We start from the raw sequence: 19,283 nt of genomic DNA, 5'->3' as shown, positions 1-19,283 counted from the left end.
ATATCAATAACCTCAGATAGGCAGATGATACCACCAACCTTATGGCAGAAAGTGAAGAGGAACTAAAGAGCCTCTTGATGAAAATGAAAGAGGAGAGTGAAAAAGTTGGCTTAAAATTCAACATTCAGAAAACTAAGATCATGGCATCTGGTCCCATCACTTCATGGGAAACAGGTGGGGAAACAATGGAAACAGTGACTGACATTTTGGGGGCTCCAAAATCAATGCAGATGGTGACTGCAGCCATGAAATTAAAATACACTTGCTCCTAGGAAGAAAAGCTATGACAAACCTAGACAGCATATTAAAAACCAGAGACATTACTTTGCCAACAAAGATCCGTCTAGTCAAGGCTATGGTTTTTCCAGTAGTCATGTATGGATGTGAGAGTTGGACTATAAAGAAAGCTGAGTGCCAAAAAATTAATGCTTTTGAACTGTGGTGTTGGAGAAGACTCTTGAGAGTCCCTTGGACAGCAAGAAGATCCAACCAGTTCATCCTAAAGGAGACCAGTCCTGAGTGTTCATTGGAAGGACTGATGTTAAAGCTGAAATTCCAATACTTTGGCCACCTGATGCAAAGACCTGTATCATTTGAAAAGACCCTGATGCTGGGCAAGATTGAAGGCAGAAGGAGAAGGGGATGACAGAGGATGAGATGGTTGGATGGCATCACCGACTCGATGGACATGAGTTTGAGCAAGCTCTGAGTGTTGGTGACAGACAGGGAGGTCTGGAGTGCTGCAGTCCATGGGGTCACAAAGAGGCAGACACAACTCAGTGACTGAACTGAACTGAACCATATGGAAAACTGTACGAGAACTGACAAGTCACTTTTCTTCATCTCCAGCTGGGGGCTAGGAGGGCTGTGCTTAGTCTAAGCTTTTGGCTCATTGAGCAGTCCACTTAACCCAACCATGCATTCCTGAAAAGGGCCCAGAAAGAAAGAGCAGACCACTTTCTTACATTGCTGTCACAGCGTTTATCAATCCATAGTTTTCCAGCACAGATATACATTTTAACAAAGACATGGGTAAAAAACACCAATGAAAATATATACATATTAATACTGAATTAATCTCTTGTCGTTACCTGGTCAGTGCCTTGACTCCAAACTCGTGCTAGCATTTACAGAGTACCTACTGCATACAAGAGTACCTACTGCATATCTACATAGCCTGAATACCATACAAGAATACTAAAAGATTAGAATCCATACTCCTTACTCCCAAGAGCTTATAATTTGGTATCAGAAATAAGACAAACATGTAAAGGACGCTGAAGAACAAAGGTGACATACAAATGTGCAAATTAACTAACATAATGCAAACTGAACACTTACCTGCTAAAGAAATAAAGAACGTATATGTGCCCAATAAAGCCTCTGCAAGAAGTGTATTTAGAACATTGCTTAGGTAGTCAATAAATGATTGCGAAGATAAGAAACACCAAGCACAAGGCATCTTTGGATAATCAATAGGGGCTCACTAAGTTCATTTTAAAATACTACCAAAATTGCAAACTATCACAAAAGGCAGAGCTTATGACAGAATGTAGTAACATGATAAGTTAGGGGACTTCCCTGGTGGTCCACTGGCTAAGACGCTGCGTTCCCAATCCAGGGGGCCCAGGTTTGATCCCTGCTCAGGGACTTGGATCCCACATGCTGCAACCAAGACTCGGCACAGCCAAATAAATAAATAAATAAATAAATATTTTAAAATATATGATAAGTTAAAGTGGTTATAAATATTAAAATATTTTTCTCACTAAAATGCATACAGGACTCCTTGTCTTGTTATCACTATCTCTAACACCACCTTTGCTCAGGTTTTCTCTACCAGCATTGGGAGCTGGCTGTAACAGGACAAAAATTAGCATCACGAATACGGCCGGGCTCTACAGCACACAAAACCAACATCAAAGGCAAGGCCACACAGAAGAGACAAAATAAGGAAAAGGGAGTATAAATAATGTCCACTAGTGAACAAGAGAATTACATTTTCTAAAAGCCGCAGATCATGACTGAGGGCACGTCTCCCTCCACAAGGCAGCGGTTTTCAGGTGAGTAAAGCACGTGGCCTTTGTCACAGCTGGTATCACAGGCACAACAATTCGTCCTGGGAGTCATGTTTCTAGGGTTTCAAATTAAATACAAACACAGAGTCTTTGGACCACATCAGACATTCTGGTTGTTACATTGCTTATTTTTTAACCTGATACAACCATAATAATGTGAGTTGATGCAGACTCAATCCCGTTCTCCACTTCGGGGCACCTCCGTCACTCTCAAAGTATCCCTAGGCAGTTCTGAGATACAGAATCTTCACTCAATTTCTTGTCCCTCTCATTTTAATACATTCAAAACCCCTCTGATAAAAGAGCAACTGCCAGACCTGAGACACTTTACTTCCTCTTTGGGGAAATGAAATTGATTTTCTTCATTTCCACACAAGAGGATTCCAGGGTAACAATAATGTGTCTGGTCATACCCATAATAAAAAAAAAAAAATGTAGGCAACATTTGTTACAGTACCAGAGGCTGAAAGGTTTTGTGGTGTTCCTGTGGTGGGAATAAGAATTCAGCCTGATGCTGTTAGATCATGCGTTAAATAAGTATAAGGGTATCTTCTGACCAAGACAGTAAATGCTGTGGGGCCAGCCCCATCTGCCCCAACTCAGCCACACTGGATGTCAGTCGGGAACATGAGTAAGGGTGTGGAGGGGAGTTAGGGTTGGGGGTAAGGAGGCCTCCTCCACGTGCTCCCTGCTTATATCCACCATATCCCTTCCCTTCTCTTGTCACACCTAATCAAACAAACCAATCACTTTCTGCCTTTGATCTCTTGAGTTAGGGTGATATATGAAGGGCAATTTCCAAGGGGAAAAGCACAACAGAAAAAAACAACAACAGAATTTCAGGGGTCTTTAACCACTTTTCCCAACTCCTCAATTCATCATTCATCCTGGTTTTACAGAATTTCAGAAAGAAAGCCTTAAAGATGGCTTATACCTAAAGTAAGAATATGAAACGTTAGAATAGTTTATCAATACTTTTTAAAAAACAAACTTACACGGAGCTAAAATATGTAACAACAATAATACTTAAGGTGCTCTGGTTGAAGGGAGGGTGTGAGTTTAGAGCCCCACCAGCTCAGCTTCCTTTGCCCCAAACACAACCCCACTTAGAAACACCTGCTCTGTCAAATCCCACTGATATTCACTGACCTAGAAAAAGAACAAAGATATTCAGAACATACACAATGGGTGTATGGCATCCAAAAATCTCCTGGCCCTGAGGACTGCCAGGGAAGCCTCCAAAAATATCTCTCCTGGCTTTTGTGGAAAGAACGCACCCACTAACAATAGCTCTGCTTTCAAGGTATAGCACGGAATTTAAAAAGCATTTCCACATCTCAGTGTCCCTTCTTATCCATTTACAGGTCTACTACATAAACATGGTACAAAACAGTTTCACAGTACACTATAAATATTAAGATGTTTAATTTTCCACAGTTTCCCTAAGTGTTTTAGTTGGAATGCATTTGGTAGCTGATACCCTGAAAAACTTTTCTTCTATGAGACAGAAAACGAAATCTGTTTCTCAACATTTGTATCTCTTTAGACAAACATCAATATCATTTATAAGCCATGAGAACTACCTGCAGACACGGGCTGGAAAATATAACTTTTGCCAGGAACGACACAAATACTGCGAATGATCAATCACTCTGATCCAGTCAAGTTCATCCATTGACACTTCAATGAAGTATGAATAAGACCTATGAATCAAAAGGAAAAAGGCAGAAAAAAAAAGGATATTAAAATAACAAGTGGTATTTTAATAAAATGTTAAAAGGTACAAAAAATACACTACTCATGAATTAGGTTTTCTGAACAACGACCAAATCCTGATGATGAAATTTGTATAGATCCCCCTAACACAGCATTTACAATATGTATTGAAGTTATCTCTTTGCATGTCTGTCTGCCTTATTAGGTCTCAAGCTGCTTAAGAACATGTTGCTTAGTCACTAAGTCATGCCCAACTCTTTTGTGACTCATGGACTGTAGCTCACCAGGCTCCTCTGTCCATAGGATTTCCCAGGCAAGAATACTGGAGTGGGTTGCCATTTCCTTCTTCAGAGGATCTTCCTGACAAAGGGACTGAACTTGAGTCTCCTGCATTGCAGGCAGATTCTTTATCGCTGAGCCACCAGGGAAAGTCTCAAGTTGCTTAAGAACATGTACCATGCCATATTTATCTGCATATATCCAGGGTCTAGCATGGTGCTTGGCATGTTATCAGGTATAGAAGACATAACAGGACCAGGATGCCCTGCACACACCATATTAGCAGATTAATAAAGCCATGACAGAGAGAGGACAGAAAATAGAGAAGGGTGCTCTCTCCTTCTGCCTTCATCGGTCTGGGTGCTCAGCCCTACTCTCTCAGGAGGAAAGGCAACTCTGAATATTTCCTCACCGAGGCCAGCTTATCTCCTGATCCCTCCCAGCCTCCTACCATCCCACACGCAAACGCAGCCTGAAGAACAATAAATGACATGGGTGAAGAGATATTACGTGTTTCTTTTCCATACAACTTAAAATTTGGCAGCTAATAATCTGCCAGTAATGAAAACAGCCTATCATCCTCCCCTGGTCAGCTACCCTGGACCATTACATGCTGGTCCCATCCTGAACAAATCTATATTCCCCTGTCATAAGCCAAATTTAAATTTGAGATGCAGTTATTACTTGTACTGTAATATCAACAGGAACAATCTCAGAAGATTTAGGTGACCATAAATGTCAGCCTGCAACCAACAGTTGTGACCAGAAAAGGTCAGCTTATTTTGTGTCATCCCCTCATTTTCTGCTGTCCCCTCACTCCCATTCATTTTATCGCTCAGTCTCAAACTGGTTATAACCTTTTATTGAACCTCTCTGGGTTATCAGCAATGTAGGATATAATTTTACAACACATGTCAGAATCTTTTTGGCTTAAGATTCTGAATTTTTCACCTTTGCTTAGAATGATAACAACTTCTGTGAGATAACAACTGGTACATGGTAAAGTTAAGTCCCCTGTGAATGTAACGCACATAGTAAAACAAAGTCGCCTATAAATATTTAATATCCTGGAAATGATGATAACTACTTTCAAATGTGCTAACCTTTTTCTTTTATTATTTTTATACTAATTTCATCATCAATTAAATGAATGAACATATGTAAAACTTCCAGAACACTGCCTACTACTATTATTAATCAGAGACTCATGGAAATAATACATGAATGTGTTCCATTTTGCCAAACAAACATATTATATCCAATAAGATACGTATCAGGAAATATATTCTTAATATAAAGGGAACAGACAACCAAGAGATAACCTCCAACATCCACACACATGCGAAATGCTGGCTCTCCCTTCATAAAGCTTCCGTCACACTTGGTTCAAATGGCCTGAAAGCCCAGTGTGGTGGTCAGTGGTGCTAACAAGAAAAATGAATTAACCAGCAAGATCTGCAGGGTTTCATCATCCTTACTATTAAGCCCTTCTTGCCTAGACGTAAAAAACACAAGCAGGGCCTCAGAGACTGCACACCCGTATCCAGGTATGTAGGGTCTAGGTTAAAGGTAAGCAGTAATGAGGGAGACCATTCAGTTCTTAGTCACCCTACTGCTCTGGTACTTCTGCCATCATGGCTGAACCCAGACACCACAGTGGGTGAAAACCAGAGTGGCTAGAAAGAAAGGTCAACTTTTGAAACTGGTGGGTTTCTAGGCTGGACCCACCAAATCTTTTTCACAGTTTTGTTTTGATAATGATATTTATCCACACTAAAAGACAATTTTTTCTTTATCCATAGTATAAAATAGATTTTTAAAGTTTTTATAATATCTAAAAGTAATCAATCAAGTAAATAAATAGTGGTAACCCAAATGGTAGAAAATACCAAACAATCATTAAAAGTAACATTTTACATGGATAAACAAGGACCTACTGTATAGCACAGGGAATTATATTCAATATCCTATGATAAACCGTAATGGAAAAGAATATGAAAAAAATATATGTGTGTGTGTGTGTGTATATATAACTGAATCACTTTGCTGTACAGCAGAAATTAAAAACAATATTGTAAATAAACTATACTTCAATAAAATTTTTTATTTATTTTGGCTGTGCTGGATCTTAGCTGCAGCAAACAGGATCTTCAATCTCTGTTGCAGCATGTAGGATCTTCAGTGTGGCATGTGAACTCATAGTGGCAACATGTGGGATCTAGTTCCCTGACCAGAGATTGAACCCAGGTCCCCTGCATTGGGAGCTCAGAGTCCTAGCCACTGGAAAACCAGGGAAGTCCCTAAAAAAAAATTTTTTAAGTAACATTTTAAAAGCATAGAATATTCACAATGTTTTCATTAAAAAGCAAAGTTAATTTTTGTATATCTGATCTTTATTTTGTAAAACTATGTGTGGTTTTACAGGTTTCTGTTTTGTCTGTGTTTATGTGTGTTTATATCACTATGCATAACAAAAAATGCTAGTTAGACTAGTACAAAGATTAATAACAGGCAGTGGGATTGCTAGTAATTTTTATTTTCTTCTTGTGCTTTTCTGTATTTTCTGTTTTCCACAATAAACACGTGTTCATTACTTTCATATGCAGAAAAGAAACAAAAAATGTTGTTTTAAAGAAATGTACTTAATTCTTCCCCTAAAACTAAACCTCAAGAGAAACAGTAAAATGATGACAAGGATATAAAACATCAAATTTGTAAAACCAAAGCTGGTGACCACAAAATTAGGCCATCTCAGTCAAACATGTCAGTTTCTCTCCAAGTCATGCTAATGACTCACCGGCTATCTCGGTCCCACAGGAGGATCCGTATATGATTGATAATGGACGGCTGACCTAGCTTAATCTCAATGCCAGAACGACAGTCATCATCAATTGGGTGCCTAGAAAATCCATGATCCAAATCATAATTCTGAGTGTCACCATCTAATAAGGCAGACTTCAGCTCCCCTTTCACAACCTGGGCTCCATACTTCATAGTTGCAATGTTTTCTTCTGGTACTAAGTGAAAAATAGAAAAAGCAAGGTTAACAGTTACTTATTAAATTTTCCATTTGGGGGGGGAGATTAAAATTCTAGTTGATTCGAGTATATGCATTTAACGAGAGAGAGGGGATATGGAATGTCTGTGAGGTTTAAGATACCATCACAGTTGAAATTTAATGACACCACTGTAGCCACTAAGTGCCTGGGACTAGTTACGACTAAGAAAAAGTGGTAAATACTAGGAAAAATTATGTTCTAGGACAAACGAATCAGGTCTGCTGAATTCATTCTATTAGAAGCTTTAATATCTACTTGATAAAAATAGCATGTAAAATGACCTATACCTCCCACCTGGACTGAGCACAAAATATAAAAGCAGATAGGTCCAATTTCTGACAAAACAGAAAGAGAAAATTTCCAATACAGCAGAGCTGTTGGTCATACAAGGACGTGCTGAATCAATTATTTAAAAAACAAGAATATGTTTAAAAGAAGATACACTTTTAAAAATAAAAATTCAGTCTGTCATCAAAATTAATATTATGATTATAACTAACCCTCCTCTTCCCCTCTCCAACACTAGATGTACTAGGAGTCAATTGTTCCTAAGACTCTGAAGTTCTGTATGGGAATTTTGCTTCACAGATCTGGAAACTTGTCTTCCAGGTACTAACATTCTAATACTGACACTCTCTCCGTGGAGTCATAAGAGGCAACATAAAATAGATGTTAAGATCTTGAGCTTCGAAGTCAGGGTTTAAATAATGCTGCCACCTTTAACCAGATGTGTCACTTTGGGGAAGTCACATTCTCTGAACTTCGGTTTCTCAATAGGGCATCATCTATCCCACAGGTGTTCTGGTTTAAGAATTAAATGAAAAGATCTTTGCAAAGCACAAGACTAAACTCTAAAAATCTTCCAATATTTTTACAAAACTGCCATTATTTTTTACAAAACATGTGTAAAAAAGCACACAATAAGAGCACTGGCCAAGTTTACAGATGGTATAAATAAATGCTGAATTCTCACAGAATATACGTATCTGACTAGGTGAAAGTATGAGCTATAATTAGGCTCTCAGGGAAAAGTAGCAATTTATCATTGCAGATTTCTAGGAAAATGCAGATTTAAAAACTTTTTTTTTCAAATGAAGACAGGTAAAGAGAGTGGCTCCAGCTGATAAAAAATGCAGCTGAAAAATAGGGTTTGGGTTGAATTTAGTTAACCTCCAAAAGACTAAGGCAACTCAGAAACCAAACCAAATGAAAATAAAACCTAGTCATGATCAACTTCTTACACCAGAGGCTTATGTGCTCAATTTCAGTTTGTTGTTGTTCAGTCGCCCAGTCGTGTCTGCCTCTCTGTGACCCCATGGACTGCAGCATGCCAGGCCTCCCTGTCCCTCACCATGAGTTTGCCCAAGTTCATGTTCATTGCATCGGTGCTGCCATCCAGCCATCTCATCCTCTAATGCCCTCTTCTCCTTCCGTCCTCAATCCTTCCCAGCATCAGGGACTGTTCCAAGGAGTCATCTGTTTGCATCAGATGACCAAAATACCGGAGCTTCAGCATCAGTCTTTCCAGTGAATATTCAGGGTTGAGCTCCCTTAGTATTGACTGGTTTGATCTCCCTGTCCAAGAGACAGTTTCAGTTTATAACTTCCTAAATTCTATTAGTGGAGGACAGAGGAGCCTGGTATGCTGCAATCCATGGGGTCACAAAGAGTTGGACACAACTTAATGACTGAACAACAAAAAAGTTATATTAGCTCATGGAAATCACACATAGTGTTCATATTTATTTTTTCTTTATCTAACAAATGTTATCAATTCCTTTGACCTAGTTCTCATAATATTCCTTTGAGTGTAGGACTCCTATTACATTCATTTCGAAGATGGGGAAGTGGAGACAGAGAAGGGTTAGGTGGACTTTGTTGCCCAAGGCTATACAGTTAGCAAGGAGCAGAGGTGTTATTAGAACACAGGTGGTCTGTTACCAGGGCCCCTGCCCTGCTACTACCATCATAAAGGGTTTCTCATGGGAAGACCATATTTTCCCCCCTTACTAGCTCCTCCTTCTAAGGTTACTTAAGTCCCAAAGGAAAGAAACAGTCTGATAAAACTTTGTTGTTGTTTTTTTTTTTTAAGTTGGACTTAAAATGAGAAAATCTAAGTTTGAGACTCAGGCTCTACCACTTATTATCCTTGATGAGGTCTCTTAGTCTCTCTGAATCTGTTTTCTCATCTAAAACCAATAATAATTTTACCCAACCCACCCACAGAGCTACTGTAAAAATTATACTGCAAATATATACTAATGTACTACATAAATATAAGCATTTAGTCAAAAAACATTTACTAAGGACCCATTCTGTACCATGTGAGGCACTGGGGGTCCCTCAGTGAACCAAACAGAGAGAAGCTGAAGCCTCCAATCTTGAGATAAAGCATTTTATAAAGCAAGCAAAAAAAGGCTTCAAATTTGTGATTTTCAGGTATCAGTGATGTGTCATTACTTGGTTAAAAACAAACTTTTATTCCCTTACTGCTGGGTACAGAATGTGGGTGTTCAAAGTCTGCTGCGGCTGACCACTGGAAGCACATCCTCCAGCTCTGACACCACTAGTCAAGACCAAGACAAAGAAGGGTCACTCACGCTTTCAGATGTAGAGCCTGCTGCTATCCTTTGATTTTCTCTAAACATAAGCTTTTTCACTTCTAAAATTTATCAAGCAAAGAATAACATATGAGGCGCAAGAGTTCTGAGTGTCCGTAGCTGAATGTCTAAAATGGAAATAAAATTTCGACCACAATTCTAAGTTCTCTTTTGAAGTTTATTTCAAGAGGACTTGAGAACTTAGATATCTAACTTTCTTGATATAGATTCCCTGTGAGTATCTTTCGCTTCAAAATTGGGAACATTTACAAAAATGGAAATTCTCTCATGGTAACTATAATCCAAGTATCTCACAGGATTAAAAATACAACTCCAATTATTTTTTTCCCCAGAATCCATAGTTAAATGATAAATTTAAAAGGGAAAATGATCACCAAAAAAAGTTCAAGTCATAACAAAACAATTCAAGCCACAAATACTCTTACTGCCTATTATTTGTCTATCAGTAGACAATCTTTTGAAGCTCTTGCTCTCAAAAAAATAGGGTGGTAGAGATTAAATAAGACAGTAGACAACAGTAATTGTTTTCTTTACATTTCTAATTTTTGATGCATTTTACAAATACTAAGGAAAGAAAATGAAACTCTAAAGTTCCACAGTTAGGCAGAAAAAAAGCCAATTATTAGAAAGAAAAACTAAGAAGAAATGGAGCAGGACCAGCCCCTAGCTACACAGTGCCAAAATCTGAATGGTGCTGGGTTAATTATCTTGTGTGTTTTTCTTTAACTGCTTCATGTTCTTAACTATCCTTTATTGAACTCTCTATTGCATCTAGGCTGAGATGGCTGTTAACCCTTGATGGATCATTTGGATCCACATTTACTTCTCTGCCCCCTGCAATCTCTTTACCCAGTTCTGTCCCCTAAATCATACTCTGCTCCCCAACTTGACTTCCTGGAAAAATGTATGGACCCTCCCTGCCAGCAAGCGAAGCATTACAGATGACTTTCCTGATCATTCCTTACCTTAACCTTCCTCATTATCTGCACTTCCTGCAGGCCTGTCTCCACATCTAACAGTACTTGTATTCAAACACACCACAAAACAGAAACAGAAAATAACCCAGGCAGGAGCCTGTCAACAAGTACTGGCCTCATGAGTCAGATGAGCACTTTGGTTCTAGCTCAGGCATCGATTTCCCTCTAACTCTAGGCAAGTTACTTACAAAGATCACAGAATGAAAACACTCAAGAACTGAAAGGGATTATAGTCCAATTAATTTAAAGGAAAAATAAATTCCTAAGCTGCTTTCTGGGTGCTATTCACTGTGCTGGACTCAGCCCCGCAGCCCTCCAGCAGCGCACCATCTATTGGAGACAAGACTGCATATCAGACATGAAATGCATCTGTGGAGGAACCTCAGTAGATGACTCGTGAACCCCCTAGTTTACAGACGAAGATACTAAAAACTATAATTGGGAAGGCAATACTAACAGAGTCAAAGAATTTTCAAAATATTAAAGGTTCATTGTTATTACTGTCTTTATGTGATAGATGAGACAAATTTTAAATTCTAGTTTAGAAACAACTGATGGATTCAGTCATTCATTTATTTGGAAAAGTCTAGATTCAGACACTGTGCTAGGTGCTGGGAAAAGACAGGAGGAAAAATATAATTACAGTCCTCAAGAAGCTCACTCTGAGTAGGAAGGTAGGCAAGAAAAGCAACAATTATAGTTTCACAGTGGCAAGCCCCCTCAGTCTAGTTATTGAAAACTATGGGAATAGGTGTGTGGTACCACGTACCTACAGCACAGATTTAAACACACACACACCCAAACATAAACCGATACTATAAATTAGCAGGCCAAGAAAGCACATCAACTTTTAGCCAATAAAAAACATCTTAAGGACAGAAGTTGTGATGTGCTATCTGTTATAAGCATGAAGAAACAAGAAATTACTGTTCTGTTTCCCAAAGCCTAAAACTTGAGATACACAAAGTATAACTCAGTCGGAAGAGAAAAAGCACTAACTTTTGAGGAAGAAACAGTTCCACAGCTAGGACAAAACTTAAGGAACGGTCTGAGCACAAGTAGTTTAAATATCCTAAGGAAAAAAATTAATTAGAAAGTTAATTTCCAAAAAAAAAGTTAATTTCCTTTCTGCAGATATATAGACTGATGCTCATCATTATATATGTACACAACTACATCTATAGCACATTCTCAAAAAGACAGACCACTGGTAAGTTAAAAAAAAAATCCTTTGGATCCTCTTTTTTTTTTTAAGGGGTGGGTAGAAATTGCTTTAATTTGATATGCAACTGTAAGCATTAAACCATGCAGTAACCAATATTAATGAACTAAAAAGGAGTTAGTATTTGTGCCCCTAGATACTAATTCCCTAGTCCCAGGATAGAACCTCTCAATGTTTCATGGGAAGTCCCCGAAGACTCCAAACCTATACCCAGGGAAGAACAAAGAAACAAACAAATCTCAACAATGATTTCAAAACAAGCAGAATTGTCTTTCTAGACCATCAGCTCAGGAACAAATCTGAATTTTTAGACCTCTTTTCACCAAACAGTGAAGAAACTGGATTTTTAAAAAATAATATGAATGTTTGAATAACATTTACTTAGAAAATAACTATCCTATATTTTAGGGTCTGAGAGGAAAGTGAAATGCTCAGTATTTCTATTATTAATTTTACTATTCATATAATGAAAAAGTCAGAAAAAGAGTCTGCTACTTAGTCATTTTTCAAGTTTATAAGTTAGAAGATTTCTAAGCCTTTGTATAATCTCCTTGAGCTCCCACTGAATTATTCCAAAATGAAGAATTTAACATTTATAAGCGGTATATCATTTTGAAACTGAATGCTCCTCAACTGGTTGATCACCCCCTTTCTTGGTAATTTCATGGGCCTATTGTAACCCAGGTCTGACACCTATATTGACCAGCTGGTCAATTCCAGGCTTCCAGAAACTGCATGAAACGTTCAAAGCATCTCCTCACTTCTGCAGCCATGCCCCAAGTCTACCTACAGCAATAATGAAACTGGGCCAGGGGTCCTATCAACACCTCAGTCAAAACTAGGACAAGAAGAGGGAAAAAGCAACTTATGTAAGAAAGGATCCAACAATGAAGATTTACAAAGGCTAAAACTATATTACTCCTCTTGTTACTTCTCCCCTCTCCCTCCTCCCACCCTTCATCAAAGGCTGACCCTTAAAAAGTACCATTTTCCAGCACATCTAATTTCTTACGCGATCTTCCCTGGCCTGTTCCCTCTAGCTACCATACTATTTCTCTACTCCCTTTACTCCAACATACACACCAAGTCGTCATACATGGTATTTACTATATTTTCAAACCTGTGGCCTAATTCTCTGTACAGTTAAGCTTCTGTCCAGACTACTACCAATTTATATCCACACAATTGATATCCAAAAATTTTCTTTCAATTCTTCTTCTTCCTGTCCTCCCAGCACCACCAGATACCACTGACCATCCTTCTCCCTAGAAACGCTCTCTGTTCTGTAACTCTACCCCAGTTTTCTTCCTACCTTTAATTCTTTTTTTTTTTTTTTTAAACTTTACAAAATTGTATTAGTTATGCCAAATATCATAATGAATCCACCACATTCTTCCTTCTCTACCTTTGGACCCCTGGCCAAAGGTCTTCTCCAAGTCTCAGACTTTAGATTTTCACTTCTTTCTCTATACTCTAGCCCAAGTTTCAATTCTTTTATCACCGGCTTTGACTGCTTTCCAGACAGCAGTAATATGTTTCCACTGCTTCTAGTCAGTTCTTCTTGCATTAATTCATCAAGCATCTGCTACAGACTACTCAAGTGTGTTGAATGTTGAGAAATGTTTGTTTTAAATGTTGTGTTCACTGCTATTATTTTTATTTATAAGAAAAACACCATGTAAGTATTGGAAATGCTATATAAATGTTAGCCATTATTACTGTTATTAATATTTAGAATCTCCATGTTTGTGGTACCTGAAATAATAAGTATATAGCATGTATTCGGTACTGATTTGATGGAGGAAAGGAGGAAAGATCTTAACATGAGAAGAAACTTCTCATGAAAAGTATAAAATTTTTGACATTCTAGGGAGCACTAGAGAAGTCTGTCCAGAAATGGCAAGAAATACATATTTTGTGGTCTACAAAGGCTAAGCAATATTAGGAGGAGTTAGTAGGAGAAGGACAGGAAAGGCAATCCACAGGAAGCAGAGCGCTATGTTCTTAGACTGACACATGTACACCTGAACTACGATTTGGTAGCTAGAGTTTTGTTGCTGAGACTGTCATAGGATACAAACAAAACTTTTTGGTGAGATTGGCATAAACAGGTACTTACTGAGCATGCCTCTATAATTGAGGTCCATGTCCCGGCTCTCTGATCGAACTTTAATAGCATCCAGGATGGCATCAGGAGACAACAGTCCCGAAGGCCTCACGACATTCAGAAGTTCAGTGAGGCTCATCAGAGGCAAACGCACAGCCTGCATGATTTCAGCATGATTCTCATTTGAATTATGCTTACACCAATTTAACAAGGCTAGGAAAATATCTTTTTCAGGAGCTGCAAATGAATCTCTTAATACGATGTTTAAAAGTGCTGTCTGAAAAGGATAAAAAGAAAAAATTCCAGTTATTATGGAGCTCAACCATGTGTATGATCAATAAGTAAAACTTTACTGAACTGCAAGTATCACTTATATTTAAGCAATTAACTCTTCTTGGTCATCTTCTTTCCTTATTCTTTGTGCCATATACTCTTGCCCATTATGGCTGTGTGAACAGCTATAGGCATCTTGTACCTAGTTTTTTCAACACATGTGCACCTATCTTTAATAAAATAACAAGAAAAATGGCAATGTGAGAAGCTGTTGCTCCGTATACATTCTTTAGCAGAATTTACTTCTCTAAGTCAGTAAGATACATCTAGCTATTTAAAATTCAAAATCTTTTGTTCCACTGTATTACTGCTCTACCATATTTTCGGTTCTCATATTCCTAAAATGACTTCCAGCAACACTGGTGTAATTCTGTAAGATCCTTGCCTCTAAAAATTAAGTAAAAATCATAGTTACATGCAAAACACGACATGTAGCTTTTCAAATAGGTTTTCCCATTCAAAATATTCAGGTTCTAGGAGTGACACAGAAAGGGAAAGGAAAGACAACCACCAGGGTTCAAAGGAAGACTGGGGAAAAAGTTTTACTCTAGCTATTATATGGTATAAAACATTGCACAATAGTGAATTCTGTGCCAAAAGAGGAAAACAAACAAACAAACAAAAAACAGTGACTTAAAGACCATAAGAAGGCTGAGCACTAAAGAATTGATGCTTTTGAACTGTGGTGCTAGAGAAGATTCTTCAGAATCCCTTGGACTGCAAGATCAAACCAGTCAATCCTAAAGGAAACCAACCCTGAATATTCATTGGAAGGCCTGATGCTGAACCTCTAATACTTTGGCCACGTGATGCCAAGAGCCAACTCATTAGAAAAGACCCTGATACTGAGAAAGATTAAGGGAAGGAGGAAAAGGAAGCAACATGGTTGGATGGCATCACTCATGTCAACGGACATGCTGCTAAGTCACTTCAGTCGTGTCCGACTCTGTGAGACCCCATAGATGGCAGCCCACCAGGATCCCCCGTCCCTGGGATTCTCCAAGCAAGAACACAGGAGTGGGTTACCATTTCCTTCTCCAATTCAGGAAAGTGAAAAGTGAAAGGGAAGTTGCTCAGTCGTGTCCGACTCTTAGCGACCCCATGGACTGCAGCCTACCAGGCTACTCCATCCATGGGATTTTCCAGACAAGAGTACTGGAGTGGGGTGCCACTGCCTTCTGCCAATGGACATGAGTCTGTGCAAATTGCATGAGACAGTGAAGGACAGGTAAGCCTGGCATGCTGCAGTCCATGGGGTCACAAAGAGTCAGACATGACTCAGCAACTGAACAACAATACATCATTATCTCCTTTATGAACTTCCCCCCTCATAAATAAGGAATCATCAGTTGCAATCTCTGTCGGAGAAATACTGATACAAAACCAAAAAACAGTATGCAACGCCACAAGAGAGTCTATTTGACATCATTACACTGAGAACCACCACCCAGCGGCACAGTCTCTTGCACACAGAACTTACCAGAAGAACCTTAAAAGAAAACAGCAGCAATCTGCCTCCCTCTTATGTGATCTAGAGTCTCAGTAGTCAGAGGCAGATGGCTAGACAAACCACCTCTTCCACACTAATAGCTTTTCTTTTTATTCTTAGTCCACTGCTATATTTCTTCTCTATAGATATAAATAAAACAATGCATATTGCCTGTAAATTACTTGGAGACAATGACACACCTTAGAAAGGGAGAGGAAGCCTTCGCTTGAGAGTACCTCCTGAGCATTTCTGTCCATAAACATGCAGCACATGCAAGTTAACTTGGGAAGTGAGTAGAGACTGGCAACATCAAAAGTCATACAGACGTTCTGAATGTTAAGTATGGTGCAGAGGTACTCAGAGGTGGAATCCTCCAGCTCCGGAAATCCGTATTTATGAGCCAGGCTCAAAAAGTCCAGCAGCACCTCCTCCTTCTCATCTGTCAGCGTCGCCCGCCCAGTGTAGATGTATTTAAGCAGCATTGTGAATGCTTCTGCAGTGGTGTCTTGAAGAGGGATTTCGGCTTCAGGCTGAGATTCTCGCATTCCACCATACAGTAATGCTCTGCACATCAGAGGAGAAACGCATAAGGAAAACTTTAAGTAGGATTTGCTACAAAATTATGAAATAAAGGTTATCAACATAATAAAAAAAACATAAATGTGTTTAGTGACAAACATTCAGGTGAAGAAATACATAGTAATCACTTAAAATAGAGCTCTAAAGCAAGAGAAATAATTTTAAAACTATTTTGAATTCTATACACAACTAATGAATAATCTTAAGAGCTCAAGAAATAAAATAAACATTTATTAATTAGAAAAATGAAAGTGCTCTTTTGAGAGGAACAGTGAAATCAATATAAACCTGTTAAAGGTCAAGAAGGTAGTTTAAAAAAGTAAAGCTCCATAGGAAAAGATATAATCAGATGAAAACAATTAAATATAAACAGGCGCTATTCTTCCCATCAGACTGGCAGAAATTAGAAACCTGTTAATACTTTCAGTATTTTTAAGATTAAAACAAAATCCCCACATTATTGCTTATCTGTTCATCTAAATAATAAAAAAACAGACAATCCAGTCAGGTAATAAATTTGAATTTCTACCTTTATTACTCTAGGGGGGAAAGAGGTTTTCTCGTGTACTATTTTAAGAGTATAAATGAAGACCCCTTTTTGGAAAAGAATTTAAGTAATATCTATTCAAATCTAAAATGTGCTTACCCTTCAGCTGAGTAATCTCACTTTTAGGACTCAATAACACAGCAAGATAAAGATAAATGTATAACAAGGTATCCTGAAACAATGGAAAAAATCTTAAATGTCCATTAAGTGGAACATGGTTGGAAAAAACTATGATATATACATTCTATGCAGCCATTAGAAAGATCAAGGGACAGTAATATATACTGTCTTGGAAAGATATAGTCGGTAAGTCAGGTTGCAATCCTTATGTGTAGCATAGGAAAAAAGTGTATACCACATACTTAGATTTGTATGCACAAAGGTATATATAGATACATCTATTTATATTGAGAAGAAATACATATTAAACTGTTAACAGTGGTTGTCTCTAGGGAATGGAAAAAGATGTCTGGGAGGAAAGTGTCTTCATTTGTCAGTTTATAAATTAAAAATGAAATTCATGATGGGATTATAGATGATCTGACTTTTCTATTTTGTCTTTCAGTATTTTTCAGATTAAAACAAAATCCCCACATTATTGTTTATCTGTTCATCTAAATAATAAAAAAGCAGACAATCCAGTCAGGTAATAAATTTGAACTTCTACCTCTATTACTCTAGGGGAAATAATATGAACCAATTAAAGCTTCCAGTCCATCAGCAAAGAACAAAGAAAGAGTGCAGAAAAGGAAGAGTAATGAAATGGATGAGAAAGAAAATGTGAAAAAGCGAGAGCAAGAGAATAAGGGGCAAAGAGAGACCCCCTCACTCCTGTGATTCTCAGGGCAGGATTAGCATTTCAAAGTGTCCCCTCACGCTTGCCTAGAACTCCTCCCACCCACCCCCGGACAAGCAGGACAGGACATTCTTGTTTGCCTCAAAGAAACAGCTGAAACTACCCACCAAAAGATTCATGAACATTTTGAGCATACTTCTTCACTGGGTTATACTCTGCCTAAAAACACTTGTGAAGGTTTCCATTAATCCAGAGTACATCCAATCAATGACCTTAAAGTTACTATTACCAGAATAAAGAACACCTTCCTGGGGAGATCTTGCCAAGACCTATTCTCACTCCAGTGTGATCCACGGTACTTACTTGAATTCTCAATGCTTTAAAAGTGGTTTTGACAAGGACTCCTGGGAAGTCTTAAATATGAACCCCCAAATTGTGAAAGGCTCCCTCTGGTACAGTTAGCTTGTCCTTATCTGGAAATTGATAGGCTCTATGATCTGCCTCTTGAGAAATTTGTATGCAGGTCAGGAAGCAACAGTTAGAACTGGACATGGAACAACAGACTGGTTCCAAATAGGAAAAGGAGTACGTCAAGGCTGTATATCGTCACCCTGTTTATTTAACTTATATGCAGAGTACATCATGAGAAACGCTGGACTGGAAGAAGCAGAAGCTGGAATCAAGATTGCCAGGAGAAATATCAATAACCTCAGATATGCAGATGACACCACCCTTATGGCAGAAAGTGAAGAGGAACTAAAAAGCCTCTTGGTGAAAGCGAAAGTGGAGAGTGAAAAAGTTGGCTTAAACCTCAACATTCAGAAAACGAAGATCATGGCATCCGGTCCCACCACTTCATGGGAAATAGATGGGGAAACAGTGGAAACAGTGTCAGACTTTATTTTTCTGGGCTCCAAAATCACTGCAGATGGTGACTGCAGCCATGAAATTAAAAGACGCTTAGTCCTTGGAAGGCAAGTTATGACCAACCTAGATAGCATATTCAAAAGCAGAGACATTACTTTGCCAACAAAGGTTCGTCTAGTCAAGGCTATGGTTTTTCCAGTGGTCATGTATGGATGTGAGAGTTGGACTGTGAAGAAAGCTGAGCACCGAAGAATTGATGCTTTTGAACTGTGGTGTTGGAGAAGACTCTTGAGAGTCCCTTGGACTGCAAGGAGATCCAACCAGTCCATTATGAAGGAGATCAGCCCTGGGATTTCTTTGGAAGGAATGATGCTAAAGCTGAAACTCCAGTACTTTGGCCACCTCATGCAAAGAGCTGACTCATTGGAAAAGACTCTGATGCTGGGAGGGATTGGGGGCAAGAGGAGAAGGGGACGACAGAGGATGAGATGGCTGGATGGCATCACTGACTCGATGGACGTGAGTCTGGGTGAACTCCAGGAGTTGGTGATGGACAGGGAGGCCTGGCGTGCTGCGATTCATGGGGTCGCAAAGAGTCAGACACGACTGAGCG

The 19,283-nt window shown here is 38.7% G+C and overlaps 1 protein-coding gene across 7 annotated transcripts in view; it reads right to left on the bottom strand.

The window, feature by feature from the left end:
• BTBD9 (BTB domain containing 9) overlaps positions 1 to 19,283 on the bottom strand; it is a 411,047-nt gene that overhangs the window by 354,496 nt on the left and 37,268 nt on the right. For all 7 annotated transcript variants that reach the window (XM_025261016.3, XM_044938341.2, XM_044938340.2 and 4 more), the window contains 4 exons: positions 16,082 to 16,445; positions 14,072 to 14,336; positions 6,871 to 7,090; positions 3,662 to 3,781 (listed from right to left, as the gene is read on the bottom strand). In XM_025261016.3, the coding sequence (XP_025116801.2) occupies positions 3,662 to 3,781; positions 6,871 to 7,090; positions 14,072 to 14,336; positions 16,082 to 16,445 (969 nt within the window). The remainder of the gene's footprint in view (positions 1 to 3,661; positions 3,782 to 6,870; positions 7,091 to 14,071; positions 14,337 to 16,081; positions 16,446 to 19,283) is intronic.

This window comes from Bubalus bubalis, chromosome 2 (genome assembly GCF_019923935.1).
Source record: "Bubalus bubalis isolate 160015118507 breed Murrah chromosome 2, NDDB_SH_1, whole genome shotgun sequence".
Classification (NCBI taxonomy): domain Eukaryota; kingdom Metazoa; phylum Chordata; class Mammalia; order Artiodactyla; family Bovidae; genus Bubalus; species Bubalus bubalis.
Note: the sequence above shows the minus strand (reverse complement) of the source record. Positions and strands in the feature narration are given on the sequence as shown.